This window comes from Anopheles bellator, chromosome 2, assembly GCF_943735745.2.
Source record: "Anopheles bellator chromosome 2, idAnoBellAS_SP24_06.2, whole genome shotgun sequence".
Lineage (NCBI taxonomy): Eukaryota > Metazoa > Arthropoda > Insecta > Diptera > Culicidae > Anopheles > Anopheles bellator.
The window spans coordinates 15,102,712-15,117,219 of NC_071286.1; the positions used below are offsets into that span (position 1 = coordinate 15,102,712).

General features: G+C 52.1%; 2 protein-coding genes across 2 annotated transcripts in view; one reads left to right on the forward strand and one right to left on the reverse strand.

The window, feature by feature from the left end:
• Positions 1-189: 189 nt before the first annotated feature.
• Positions 190-3,638, reverse strand: LOC131211680 (ras-related C3 botulinum toxin substrate 1). The gene is made up of 4 exons (XM_058205255.1): positions 3,456-3,638; positions 3,011-3,126; positions 2,680-2,912; positions 190-2,610 (listed from the first exon to the last, which is right to left on the reverse strand). The coding sequence occupies exons 2-4, from the start codon at positions 3,124-3,126 to the stop codon at positions 2,372-2,374; spliced, it is 588 nt and encodes a 195-aa protein (XP_058061238.1). The 5' UTR covers positions 3,456-3,638; the 3' UTR covers positions 190-2,371.
• A 9,342-nt stretch (positions 3,639-12,980) lies between these two features.
• The window catches only part of LOC131211713 (forkhead box protein O), a 36,972-nt gene continuing 35,444 nt past the window's right edge, over positions 12,981-14,508 (forward strand). Inside the window, exon 1 of the mRNA XM_058205295.1 lies at positions 12,981-13,227. Within this exon, the coding sequence (XP_058061278.1) occupies positions 12,981-13,227 (247 nt within the window). The remainder of the gene's footprint in view (positions 13,228-14,508) is intronic.

Consider the following 14,508-nt stretch of genomic DNA (forward strand, 5'->3'; position numbering starts at 1 on the left):
AGAGTAGGGCAACAGCAGACCCACGCTAGCGGATAGCAGTATCCTCGGGGTTTAACCGCACCGACCGACACTTACCCGGCACCGGCACACTAAACTGATAAGAAGACGTGTTGTAGTGTAGGTTTCTCTGTTTCTTTCGCCCCACCCAGCGGCCATTGATGAACCTAAATTAAAGGAAACTAGAACACGAGGATTAGTTTTTATTCTATAGCAATGCAAGATGTTAGTATGTTTCTTTTTTTGTTTTTCGTTTCGTTTCGATTTGTTCCTCCTTGTCATGGTTTGAATCGGTGATTCTATAATCAAGCAAATAAATATCAAAATACAAACGATTTTACTCGAGCACGTGTTATGTTTTTGCGTGCCCTCGTGTCCTGCCTCTGCCGTTTTTGTGAACATTGCTGTTGCTGCTGCTGCTGCTGTCGCTCCCTGCATCACCTTTCGTATTGTACGCTTTGTTTGTCTCGCTCTCTCTCTCCTCTTTCGAAAACGTGAAAACCGAACATAGAAGAACAGAAAACCCCGGAACAGGATGCCGCAAAATCAGCAAAGCTAAACATAATACATCGTGTCTTGGGGAACAGATAAAGTTTCTTGTTTAAAACCAAGAGAAAACCCAATGGCAGTCTTCCAGGCAGACGAGTTGAACGTACTACAGGGCAATCGCATCCACAAGTAGACAGTTTAGCGGCGATCAAACCCACGATCACCGCCGATGAGGAGAGAGTGGGAAGCGTGTTCCCGAAGCTTTCTTCTGTTACGATCACTTAATTGACGCTACACTACTCGTCGTGATTACACACTTTTGCGGATGCTATCCCAAGCCAAACCTGGCTTTCGATTACTATCGAGCGGTTTGATGGGTTTCGCGACCCTTAGCGACTAGAACCTACAACCTGGGTCTCCTCTTCTTGATGATTATGATCCTCTTTTTGGGTTCCTGAACGATGATCCCTCACCCATCACACTTCGTTGTTGCACACGATCGTGCCCACCATTGATCTTCGTCTGGAAGCAGTCTACTAATGAAACTCAGCCCCTCAGCTCAATTGGCCGAGTGCGACTCAAAAGGGTTTTGTTAAATGATAGTTTAGAAGTGACACAAAACAAATCTTTCGCAACCCTACCGCGTACACTAAGTCTAAAAAAGTTAAAATCTTAAAACAAAAAACACTTTGGCTCTCTCTACGACCCTTTTTCCGGTTCCCTCTGTACCACTCGGCCACAGTAGCACACTCTTCGCACACTCAGTAAGCATTCGAGGCAGCGTTCGCGGACAAGCGGCTGGGTGCCCATTGCTGTGGTGCGTTACGCGGAATGAGATTTACTCCTTTACGTGAGATGGAGTACGGCGGCGACGGAGCTCCACCGTAGGTGAGATATGAAATGTCGGAACCGATGTTCCGATTCGATGTACGGTGTACAGGCGTTAGTACTATTGCGTAGCGCACCGCGGTGCAGCGTAATGAAAGCGCACTTTGCTCGTAAAACTGCCCAACAACCATCCTCTAGCTTAAAAGCAATAGCGTTTTGATTCGGGTTCAAAGAGGTTCGAGTAAGATTCCTGTTTCCGCACCGAAAGGTAAAATTGACGGGGTGGAAAACAATACGTAAAGTGAGGTATTTTTGGCTAGTTCCTTTGTGTGCTCTCGAGCGCTCGCGCATATTGGTATTTTCCCATGTGTGTCACTTGTTTTTGTCCTCTCATGTGCCTCTGCGCGGGCGCCTCAATCTCAATGCTCGCGCTTCGTCACATATCGCGCTTATCGCTGAATGGTCCGGTTTTAATTTTCTCTTTTCTTCTTCGCTGCGCGCTAGTCTTTCTGTTTACTTTTTGTCCCTCAACACCCGCGCGATCGCGCACGTTATCGCGCTCGCATTGATTCATTCGCATCCGCACGTTTCCGGTTGTAATGGCACACGATCATTCTGGAAAAAGTTAAAACAAAAATAAAACCCAATTCCAAAACACACTAACCGTATAAAACTAGCGTCACAGGCTATCTCTCTGTGTACATCATCATCTTCCTTCCGTGCCTTCGTCGCATCGCCGTACTTATGTTTGGTGTTTCAACCAGCCTAACGAATCCGCGATCTGCCGGTTCACTTGATTGCTGTTAGGTTACTAGTTTTTCTTTTAACGTTTCGAGGATTTTGCACGTCGCACGTCATCATTCGATATTCTTTCGTCGTCTCGTCTGGGGCCTATTGATTTTCCATTGCTTTTTGCTTCAACCCGCATCACTAAATCTATGTACAATATTTGCTCTAAACACGTTCGCTGTGCCGGTACCGGCACCCGGCATAGTCACCCCAGCCCCGGGTGGCCGGCCCTACGGTCCGCCACTGGCAAACCAGACACATCCACCTCCTACATCACAACACACTTTCGTTGACGTCGTTTCAAGGGTTCCGGTCTGAGCACGGCCCGTACCGCTTCGTCGAACACCTGCTTTAGGCCTCGCTGGGTTAGCGCCGAGCACTCCATGTACTTTACGGCTCTTATCTTATTCGCTAGCTTTTGGCCTTGTTCCCGCTTCAAGGCCGACAGACCCTGCTCGGCCAGCACGCTGATTGTTTCGCGATCTTCTCGAAGATCGATTTTGGTGCCTACGGAGAGCGGAGATGGGTGAATGAAATATCGGTGGCCATCGGTTGGTCGTCGCCGTGGACACCTACCGACTAAGATGATGGGAGCGTCGGGGCAGTGATGTTTGATCTCAGGGTACCATTTGGAAGTAACGTTTTCGAACGACGATGGACTCGCCACGCTGTAGCATATGAGAAACACGTCGGTCTGGGGATAGGATAGAGGCCGTAATCGGTCGTAGTCTTCCTGCCCGGCCGTGTCCCACAGTCCCAGCGAGACTTGCACACCGTCCACCACCATCGGCGCCGAGTAGTTGTCGAACCTGAACAAGTGGTTGGCCAAAAAACAAGGAACAGGTAAAACAAACAGCAAACCATTACCACCGACGGGAGCCGAGGCCCCGAGAGGGTCTTATCTTACACCGTGGGCACATATTCGCCCGGAAAGCTGTCGGTCGTGTAACTGATCAGCATACACGTTTTGCCTACCGTGCCATCGCCAACGACAACACATTTGATCGGCCTTCCGGATGACATCTGCCGGCGACCCGTCGGACGATGGGGACACGAAGAGACACGAAAGAAAACAAACAATGATTAATTTTTCCGGAACACACACACACGCACACATGGAAACATTTCCCGGGGGTGCCGATGTCACGCATGAACTAGCGATTGCACCGCTAAGCGAGAGGAGCGACCATGTCCACGGCTCCACGTCCACCATCCGGTACACCCGTGGAGCAAAACACGTTAATCTTATTGAGCAAGCTAAGCACGGTCAACGCCTGCTGCGGGCGCGGCGCGCCGTCATGCTGGCGACAGATGAGCCATCTGATGACGATGGGCCGGGTCGGGATTCCTACCTTCTGTTTCGTGCAACTAAAACCAGGAAATGATGCACACGCGAACGGAAAATGCACCAACAGTTACGGGCACAGAATAGACGAAAAACGAAAAAGCAACGTCGCTTGGTGCAGCTCGCGAATGGTCCGATTTTTCATTTACTTTTGCGGCAGCAACAACGGCATATCATTCACGCGAAATCCTGCTCCGGAAAGCGATCCGGACCGGACTGTCAAAAGTAATGGACGCTCGGGCACCGCACCGTTTACGACGTGCGCTCCGATTCTCAGCGACGCGTGCTCCAAGTGTCACCCTGACGGACAACAAACTTCTTGCGAGTTTGAGAAAACATAGGAAATTTTTCGTTCTTTTTGCATGTAAACTCCTCAAAAACTGTAGAATGACTTCTGATTCTTATATTTGCATCGCAAACATTCTTAATAATTGCTTTGATTTGCTTCGAGAGGGTGTTATTGATATTTTGAGACATGGTTAGGGCTCTGAGCCGTTAATTCCTTTCAAACAGGCCGTTGGCTATAAAATAGAAATAATTCAATTTATTTGCAGCTAGAAATTCGTTTTAAAATAAATTACATCACAATAAATTACATCACATTACATTGATTGAAACAAGTATAATAAATACACACTTTTGATTGACTGTCCTTATTTCATGTATCAAAGAATAAATTTGCAATAAATTTGGTTGAACTACATTGCTAACTCAAAAACTGTTTGTGAATATATTGTGCCCTAAAAGAATCATCCTAAAACTAACATTCTTCCAAGCGATTCTGCATACAGAATCACTCAAAATTAATCCACTTCACAGACCGAAAGGTAAAAATTGCTCTCGCCCACAGTCGTCGTTCGATGTCAGCGAATTCGGCTACTTATTCTGATTAAACACACACCGTGGTCTGAGCGTGTTCCGGGACCAAGCCACAAATCTTCTGCGAAGAGTACGAAAAATTCACCGCACACAAAAATGCAAGATTTATTACTTTTCCGAATTTCCAATACAGCTACTTTGTGGCCCTAGGAGCTCGCCTGGAGCTTTTCCACATGCCTCGTCCGTGCCCCACCTTCCTCTGGCAATTTTGCCTCATTCCAAAACAGATCAAGCCAAAGCGGAACCAGCAAACGAGTTGAAACTCTTCATTAGTGTCTGCTGCAAAAGTTTTAGGACGATTCCATGATTTTTTTTTTACTTTTTCGTTTAACTTTTGTAATTCGCCAAATGCAAGTCTGACCCAAGCGAATGCTGTTAGACAAAACTTACGACGGCCAGCGGAAGACGAACAAGCTGGACGAGTGCGAGCAAAGTTTCGCTCGCCGGTACGAAGAACTCCTGTGTCCCTCATTTGCGGAAGCATTTTTCACCCATTTCCGAAAACTACATCCATCATTCCGATCCGATACCGTACGATTCATCCGATGTCCACAGCCAAAGCCATACGCTGCTACGTTGGCTCTCTGCGGGAGGTATCTTCCGCTGCGTCGACATTGCCATGTCCGGCGCCGGTTCGAGAAGACGGGTAATTTATGGGAAAATAATTTTGCAAACTGTCATCGCATCCCGGCGTTAGAGTTGAGGTACCACATGTGTGTCTAGTCGGAACGAAAGCAGTTGCTAAAGAGCGTGGACATTTAAGTAATCTTTTGGCAAGTGATGTTGTAATTTTGCTGCGAAATCTGTTAACTAATGGGTGTGATGTTTTCGCATAAAACAACACAAAAGCAAGCAATAAAGTAAGGTAATTAGGCATTAGTGAAAAATGTTTGTATAAAACAATCATTATGTAACACCTCAATATGAACACATGAACAAGGAAGCGTAACTAAAAGTCATTAGAATGTCAAAGGTAAGTGGTATAGCCTTCTTTGATCCATCGATATGAGAAACGGTCCATCGATAAACGATAAAATTATGTACATGCAGATTTCCACGTTGATCAGATTCCCGCAAGAAAAGTACGCGGAAGAAAAAGCTCATGGAAAGTACGCCCCTCAGAGCGTAGTGATAAGACTTTTCTATCGCTTGTACCGACCAGCATTATGCAAAGGCCGGAAGTGGAGCACGCCTTCGCCGGCAGCCTATGTACCGCAAATTACCCAACCAAAGAACAGTTTCAGCCACCGCTCTCGTTAATAGAATTAATAAGTGGAAATTAAATTTCGCGGCACAAGTTGGAGAACCATCCCGTCCAGAGGCATACCGTAGCCGCGATGGAGGCGCCACAATCGCACCAACGTCTGGAATCACGAAGAAATTTTCCGCGCGGCATTGTGAGGAAGCCTTTTTCTGCTTCTGTCCTCGCGCAATTTTATGCGAAAAGAATCGAGCTCTCCGAAAGCAGATCGGTTGGCCGATGGTGGAAAAAGGACGCCTTGCGATGCCTTGCCGGGGCTCCATTGGTGGTGTGCCGTGGGCTCGTAGGCCTCGCACTTGTTGAGACGGTGCGTCCGTAAGGCGGAGGGCCAAAAACCCGAACCCACTGGTGAGAAAGACAGCGAAAAGCTTCACCAACCAAGAAAGTTTGGCGCACAGTGGTTCGTGCTTGCTCATCCCCGGAACGCCAACGTTGCCGTCCTTGTCACAGGACGCTACGCCCTGAGAAGGCCCCCCCGTTCGGAAAGCCTGCCTGGTGGGGCCTTATATGCTGTACCTGCCGGTGCCACATGCTGGGCCACGTCCCAAAGTCCACCTCCGGCGAATACGCGGTGGCCACGCTCTCGTACATAGTTGCGTTGCGCGGTGGCCGGTGCGCAGCCACCGGAAGTACCCAACCAATCGGCTGCCAGTGTGGCACGAAAGCTCGAAAGCCACGGACGACCAGCGAAAGGACGGTGGTCCTGTGTTTGCCGAGGATCTTCGGGCGAACCCCGAAGACTGAAGACCGAAGACCAAACGGGTCGAGTTCGGTTCGGGTTTCGTTTACCTGTTGCAGCCAGCAGCTAGTACTCCAGGGAAGGATAGTCCGCCGAATGTCACGGCACCGGTGTGCAGGTTATGCCCGTTATTGCCCCCGTGTCTGGAGCGCGCGCTGGGCGTAAGCAATAGAAATGATAATTCAGCCGACTCTGTCAACAGCAGCTGGCTCATGTTTGTCGTGCATTATCTCCGTTTGAGACACCGTAAGAAGCGGCCCGACTGCTGCGTCCCATATGGATGCCACCAAGCCACCTTTTCCGGTCCAAAAAGGGCCCACCATTTAACGGGGAAGCGTCCATGGAGCACGACTTAGCGCGAGCGACATAAAAAAACCCTTTTGAAAACCACCCAATCACCTCGCAGTGACCTCTCAGGGACAAAGCGTGTACTTCCGCGGGCCCTGCGAAGCGAAGGGCACCCGGCCGCCGCCGCCATATGACAGATTGGCTGCCGAATCGATTCGCGCGAAGGGCACCCAGGGCCGGCAGCGGGTCGCCAACATATTTTACGCGCACGCTGGGAATAGATTGGAGGAAGTGACCATTTTGAATACAAAACGCTGCCATCCGAACGTACGGTTGGACCGATAGACGGATAGTTGATTAACTTGACGGGAGGGGCGCCAAGGGCCTTGGCGTGCGTGCCCTATACGTTGCGGAGGGTCCATTATAATTTTGGGGATGGAAGGTTAAATATAGCAGCCGACCGAAAAAGAGCGACCGCATGATCCCTTGTCTTTATGTCGCTGATAATGTGTTTTAATATAGTCATTCTGTTTGTTTGGGGTCAATATTTCTCAACCTCCAATAAGCCGTTTAGTTAAAGAACTAACGCACGTTCGTTTGATCGATTCAAATGCTGCCGTTCAATATAAGGCAACCATTGTAACGCTTTTTTGTTGGATGATGGTCGTTTCCGTGTCTAGACAGACTGTGAAAGCTCCCGACAGGGGCAATCGCAAGAGAATGGTACTATTAATTCGGCTTTCGGTCACTTTTCTCACTCGACCGTGTTGCGCAACGCGGCGGGGGGCCGTAAATAAACCAGCTGATCGGCAATAAATGGTGGCGGCCGAGCTGATAGTTTGCAAATGTCTTCCCTTCACGCCGGTACTGGCCAACCGGTCTGATCTCAACATCAGGTAACAGCCATCCAGTTTAACTATCTCAGCCAGTCGCAGTGCCCAAATCAGAATTGTGGTTGAAACACATGGAGCACATCCAGCCCGCGGCGTAAAGTGAATGTTTTGGCGGCTTTTTAAAACTTTGCTGGAACAGAAAAAGGCATCCAATTCGCGAGAACTAAAAATACTATAATTGGCCATTGGCGAAACGCAGCTTTTACTACAACCCAGCAGATACTTACCACAGAGCTCACACCACGTGTAGTAATCATTTCGGCCTATTTTTAACGCCCAAAGCCCCACTGGGCCGTATCCGAAAACCTGCTTCTCGGCGGCCATCAGCAAACTCGTTCTTGGTCCATTCCTTTTTGGCGATTCCTCTCCAACGCTGCTGAAGGTGATACATTCGCCAAAAGAAAACGTTCCGGTGGCCGGTTCGAGAAAGGATCCCGCTCCGCGGATTCGGGCTTTCCATTCATTTTTTTAAGGTGCACAAAAAAGAGGGAAGTACTACTACTGGCGGGACACGCACCACCTATGTACAACGGGAGAAGAATCAATTTTGGGGCCGTTTCGAAGTACATACCAAATATCGCGCGCGAAAAGTAGTGCTCTATTGCTTCCCATTTTTGTTGATAGTGAGATGTCCACCAAACTCTGATGCCCGCGCGTCAAGTATCGGCTTTTTGTCCGGCACTACCAATACAGTAGCCCTTTTCGGGTTTGGCAAACCACAGAGTTTCCCGTCCGACCTGTCACGTTGTGACGGAGGGTTTCGGCCGCATTTCTGTCCCACGTGCACCGGGCTCGTACACGTCGGTGGGGCACAGCAACAGCTGAACGCGGGGGGCCCAGGAACCACCGAAAGGCGCGTTCGCCGGTGACCGAGCTCGTTCCGGCGGCGATTCGTGTTCGCGTCCGCGTCGGTGTTGGTGTCGGCCGACCAGCTGCTCCGCACGGAGCGCGGTGCTTTTGCGTAACAGCGAATCCGCTACACGACGAAACCGGCTGCTGGCGGAGTGCGTGCGCCGTGCGAGTGTGTTCGTGTCTCCCGGTCGCGGCCAATAACTATTCAGCAGCTGCTGCTGCTGCTGTGGCCGAGTGTTCGTCAGTAGCACTTTTACATCCGGCTCGAACGCAGCAACAGCTAGCAGGTGCTCCGTGTGTGCCGTGTTCCCGGGACACCGAGATTCGTGGTTCGCGGCGCAGATTAGTCGCCAGTCGGGCTGAAGCAAAACCAGAGAAGAAGCAAAAACGTCAACGATTCAACCAAACGCTTATTCCGTGAGTTCCGTGCGACGACGAGTTCGGCAGCTTCCAACTGACAGCTCTTATCGTTGCTTTGTGCGCGCTCTGACGTATGTGCCCCATCGCGTGTGTGCGTTAGTGTGATTATGTGTTTTTGTTTACTCCGCGGGACTCGGTGTTTTGAATTTTGTCACCCATCCGCTACTTGGGGTTTCCCGCCCTCGGCGCGATCGAGAACGACTCACAAGGATCGCTCGCCCCACCCCGAGTTTCGATTTCCGTTCATCAAGCTTTTCCCTTTACTTTCTCAACCCGGTTTCCCCGGAGAGGTGCGCGCCAATCGGTCGATCGGCGGGAACGGGTTTTCGGTCCCTCGGCATGTAATTAGCGTGGTGGTCGACGGGGCACCAGTAGCAGTAGCAGCAGAACGATCGATCGGACTCCGGCCGGGACGTCGGATCGCGACCGGATCTCGGGCGAGCCCAAGGCAGCCCACTTTTGCCGATGGAATAAATTATCGTTCCATCGCCTGCATCGTCACGTTCCGGAGAAAGAGGACCACCAGGGTGGGAAGACCCGGGTGGAGCGCGGCGAGCCACGATCGATCGAGCGATTTCTCGTAGCTTCCACCGTCGGGGTCTTTGGGCGATAGAAAGGATCTCTCGCTGAAACTCTGTATGTGCGTCGCTTCCGTTTCAGTTGTGAGCCACGCCACGGAACGTCGGCATACGAGAGGTCAGCGAGGCCGGGCACGTGCAGCGACACGGGAAACCACGGTGCCCGTCAAGTGCAACGATTGCATAAAATGGCCGCCGGCACCACGAAGGAACATGAGAAATGGGTGGAAAAATGGCGAACGGAACGAGAAAACTGCTAGCGGCCGCCAGCCGCTAACCTTGAAGGAAGACCGTGGCGGGTGGTGGTGTGTCGCCGTGGCCGAGGCGCTCCCAACAGGCTTTCCTTCGCCACCCACCGGTGCGTACGATTTTCACCGCCCAGCAAAAACCGATGCCGTCATCGGTCAGCGTTTTGCTTTCCACTCTCTCGACCGGAGCTCGATGAGCGTGATCGGTGCCGGATCGTGGTCCGCCGGCTTTCCCCGGAGAGACGGAGCGCGCGCCCTTTCGCGCGCTCCACTTTACGTGATCCGTCGCCGGGCGCAAGATCAAGGCGCACGGCTACGTGTGCCGAAAAGCTGTACAAACTTCCCTACGCGCCGGGGAGGGGCCGGCATGGAGCAGGGTCAGCGTGTAGTGATAATGGGGCCGGTTCCACATACACACTGAGCCGGCTGGAACGCGTGCTCCCCACCGTCGACCCAACCCGTTCCGTCCCAAGGTCCCCAGGGTCGATGGAAAAAAACGGAATTGATAATTATCTGACCGGCGGCACGGGGCGAAACGACACAGGCGCGCGCGCGCGCGTATGTGTGCGGTGGCTGTGGACAGGATCAGGTCCGGTAGCGATGCTCACCTTGAAAGGATCTTACGATCCTTTTCGTCACAGGGCTCCGGATCGGATCGCCCCATTCATCCATCGAACACACGTACACAGGCGCGCGCAGTGCTGGTCCTCGGATCGGATTGGAACGAGATGGAACTAGGAAGCGACGGAGAGTCACCCCCAGACCAGCCCAACCTGCTTTATGCGCATCAGAATTTCGAAGCGCTGCCGTAGGAAGCAACCCCCTGGGCGCGCGCGCGGCAGAGCAAAGGGAGCCCTCCGAAACCCGTCCGCCGTCCCTCACGCTCTCTCTGTCTCTCTCTCTCTAGGGATACTATACGGCGCGGACACTGCCCGCGGTGGTATTGGTGGTAATTTCGGCCACGACTGCAGAAAAAGAGCTACCACACCGCCCCACACCCCGCCGATGATGCTCACGCCGCCGCCGTCGATGATGATGATGATGATCGCGCGATCGTGCACGGAGGGCGCACGATTGTGTGCGCGCGGTGGTGTGTGAAAAATATTCTGCCAAGATTTTCCTCGTCTCCTTGTGTGTGCGCGCGGTCCGCGCACTCGGGACACGACGGCGCCGATGGCGGGGGGTGCAAAAAGTAAGAATAATACGAAAACGAGCAAAGCCGACCGCGCAGGAGGATGATGCGCGACCGGGCGGCGGCGGCGGCAAGGGCGCAATCCCGCATCTCAAGTGCTCGCAGCGGAGCGAGACCGACCGATCGAGAGACAGAAGAACGAGAGAGAAAGTGAGTGATAGAGGGGCAGGTCGTATAATAGTAGTGCTGCTGCTGCTGTGCGCGCCCCGCTCTATTGCTGCTGATAATGCGCGCGCGAAAGGCGTACCAATACCGCCCCGTCCGCCTCCGACGGTCTGCTGCGTACGGCCTTTACGGTCGTCTGGGCCAATAAATCGACTTCTTCGATCCGGTGCTCAAACGGTTCTGCTTCGAATTACGCGTTTTCCTCCCGATTTATGATCGGTTTCGCCGTGGTGGCCGCACTTGAACCTCCCCACCGGCACGTGTTGCGGTAGCTGCGTCGACACGTGTCGAAATTCAAATTTTCCAACTCGAATTCCGAAGTGTGTCCGCCGTAGCCGCAGCTCCCGTACCGCCGGTTGCGGCACTAATTGTCAAATTATTGCCATCGTTTTTTTTTTTTGGGCCCCATCTTCGTCACAAATTACAGCCGGAGATCGAGCCTTCGATGGCGAGAGAGGGATAGGGAGCGTACCTGGACTGGTTCCCCGCAGGCGGGAGGTTGGTCAAAACTACGCGCGCGTTACACAACGGCTCCGCACGCCCGCCCGCACCAGCGCAACGCGCACTGATAGTAAATCATTGCCGCGCGCGGATGTGTGCGTGGTGGCCGCGCGCGCGTGAGAAGCCCCGCGAATGTGTCGCGTTTCGCACACTCTCCGCGTGCGCCGCGCACGTGGTGTGGTGAGTGTGCGTCCGCGTGTGCGCGGCGGACGGGAAGCTGGGGCAAACCACCCGCCATATGGTGGCTACATCAGCGTGCGTGTGTGCGTGCGTGGTGGCCACTACACACGCGGCCAGTTCGCGATACACACATTCCGAGAGGCCTCCTTTTTCGATCACTCGATCCCGCAGGATTTTGTCTCCGTGTGGCTGATCGAATGATCCCACACTCGATCATTGTGGCATTGTAGATCCGCACTCACAAACACTTCTCAAATGGTCGGCCCGAAACACTCGGTCGGGGACCTTGGTGTGTGGGTCCATTTGGCTCGCTGTATTGGCGCGACACGCGGCTCGCGGTGTGCGTGCGCGCGGCCATTATCAATTCCGCTGCTATCCGACCGACCGCGGATCGGGCCGGGTCCGCCGCGCCCCGGGCTTCAGTGCTGGTTTCGGTTGGTCTTTGGTCGCACACGTTCCCCCTGAACTAGGCGCCCCAGGAGTACTCGGGCGCGCGCGGCCCTCCCCCGTGTGTGTGCGTGTGTGCGTGTGTAGGTGTGTGTGCGGTGCGGTCCGGTGGCGCGATCAACGCGCCTTTATCAACGAGTTGAAAATGTATAAATTTAGAGCATTTGACCGTTTCGCGCACCCATCTTGAGTTGACGCGAGAGAGTGGGACAAGGAGTGGAGCTTGCGGCGCGTCAACGAGAGACAGAGAGGGGGAGTCGCTCGAGGACGAGACTTTGGTTTTTATCAGCCACGCTGCGGCACGCTCATCGCGATGTGCGCCACCATTACGCACTTTTTATTGGCAACCTTTGCTTGGTATCGTTCACATCGCTCCGCTTATCGGAATTGACCGATTTTCCCGATTCCGACCGATTGAAAGGTCCCACGGACAACCACACCACTACAGTGGTGGCCAGATTATGACACGTCGTGCATCGCGTGGCCCAACAAAAACAAAGCCGAATGTGTTAAGAGCTCTCTCTTATTCTCTCTCGTTCGCTCGCTTTTCGAAAAGTTCTTATAACCTTCCGATGCGTTCCGATTTCCAGCAGAGCAGCTTGAAGTGAGAACTCCGAACGTGTGTGAAATTGAGTTAAATCGTGGCCGCGTCAGTGTGGACGACGTGCGTGAGCATGTAGAAGGACCAGATTGACCGGATCGACCAGAGTCAGGCCGCGTGCGAAGGACAACATTCTGCGCAGAGTGTGTGTGCGTGTTCCCCCAAGTGAAAATCAGGAAGGACTGTAGTGCAGTGGGTGTGCGTGGGGTGAGAGTGTGAGGGAGAGAGTGCCGGAGAAAGATCAGTGGGCAGTGTCGCGCGCCGAACGATCCTCACCGATCCTGCCCGATGGATCCGTACGGTGGTGGGGCCGGCTGGCCGGCGTCACCGCTGCGGGGCGGCGGCAGCCTGTACGACAACATTTCGAACGACGGCATCCCGATGGACGCGCTGGCCGAGCTGCAGGACACGGGTTTCGAGCCGCAGACACGTGCCCGCTCCAACACCTGGCCGCTGCCGCGGCCGGAAAACTTTGTCGAACCGGAAACCGAGCTGGACAGCAATAAGTGCAGCAATCAGCAGTTGGCCACCACCGGTTAGTGCCGTTCGATTGTTTGTCTCTCTGCCGTTACTAACACATACGTTCGCCCGGTGCCGTGGTAACACCTCCGTAATGACCTCCGAGTCGAGGCCGAATTTTTAGTCAATTTTATTCGTCATTAATTCGCTACCGACCGCGTGACCTACCCGCCAAAGTGATACTTTGTGGCACTAATGGCGGGCCATTTTGGCATTCGTGCCCGGGGAATTCCGCTCCCATTTCTTTTCAAATTCATCGTAAAGTCTTCTTCCGGATCGATTTCTTCCCAGCGGCGGATTCTGTCTCGTCCATAGACTCGGTGTCCACGGTCCGGTCTGTTGAGTTTAGCGAATAGTCAAAAGTCACACATGGTGCTAATGGTCAATCGTATTCGGTGGTTGGACCGAACGATATGGATCGAGTTTGTGGTGATCACGTGATGGGACACGTATTCTTTGTTGACAGTTTGGTCATTTGGAAGGAATTCATGATGCTACACTTGGCTTGGCTTTAGCAAAACAGAATGCTGTTATTGCCGCTGTCGTCGCTTACCAGGTTGTTCGATAAGTTTTGCAGTTCGATAAGAAAACCACGATGTTATGGTTTGAAATACACTTTTTTATTCAGTATGCTCTTCCCGAAAAGCAATAAACTTGTTCCGACGAGATTCCAATTTGGGAATTCCATCTCTAAAGTGAGAATCGGGAAGGGCTGCAAATTATGCTTCTTCAGTTGTTATGACCTCATCATTTGAGGAAGAAGACGTGCCACGCATGTTGTTTTGGGTCTGGATCCAGATGGATGTCGCTGGGGGCCAAATCTGGTGAATGCTGCAACAAATCTAACTTTAATTCATGGATTTTATCCATTGTTAAAATGCTCTTGTGACACACGGTGCATTGTGCTGAAGGCCCAGGTTTTTTTCTTCTACAAACAGAATCTTTTTTCACAAATTTGAATTTGAAATTGATGCTAACACCTTCTTCTGGGCGATTTCTGCGCACTTGTTTCGGAATCGAAGAACCAGGTTCACATCACTCCTTAGCCTCTTGTTTTGATTCAGGATCATGGTGATAGACCCAAGCCTAATCCATAGTGAGGAATCGATGATTCCTCATTATCCTTTCGATAACGCTCTAAATGTTGCCGAAAATTGTTTCCGAGAAAGTTGCATTCGAATTTGTTCCATAGTTAGCAAATGCAACACAGATCTTTCTGAAACCCAATACTTCCGTCAAAATATTGCTTACACTGCCCAATGCGATGCCTAAGGCTTCCACTAAATCTCTTTCAGTC

Bases quoted from the DNA above. Each gene is read 5' to 3' on its own strand.
- LOC131211680 (XM_058205255.1), bottom strand. From the start codon at position 3,126: ATGTCATCCGGAAGGCCGATCAAATGTGTTGTCGTTGGCGATGGCACG. The intron at 2,913-3,010 runs GTAAGATAAGAC...CCACTTGTTCAG, and splicing joins GGCGAATATGTGCCCACGGT to GTTCGACAACTACTCGGCGC. The intron at 2,611-2,679 runs GTAGGTGTCCAC...CGCTCTCCGTAG, and splicing joins CGCTCCCATCATCTTAGTCG to GCACCAAAATCGATCTTCGA.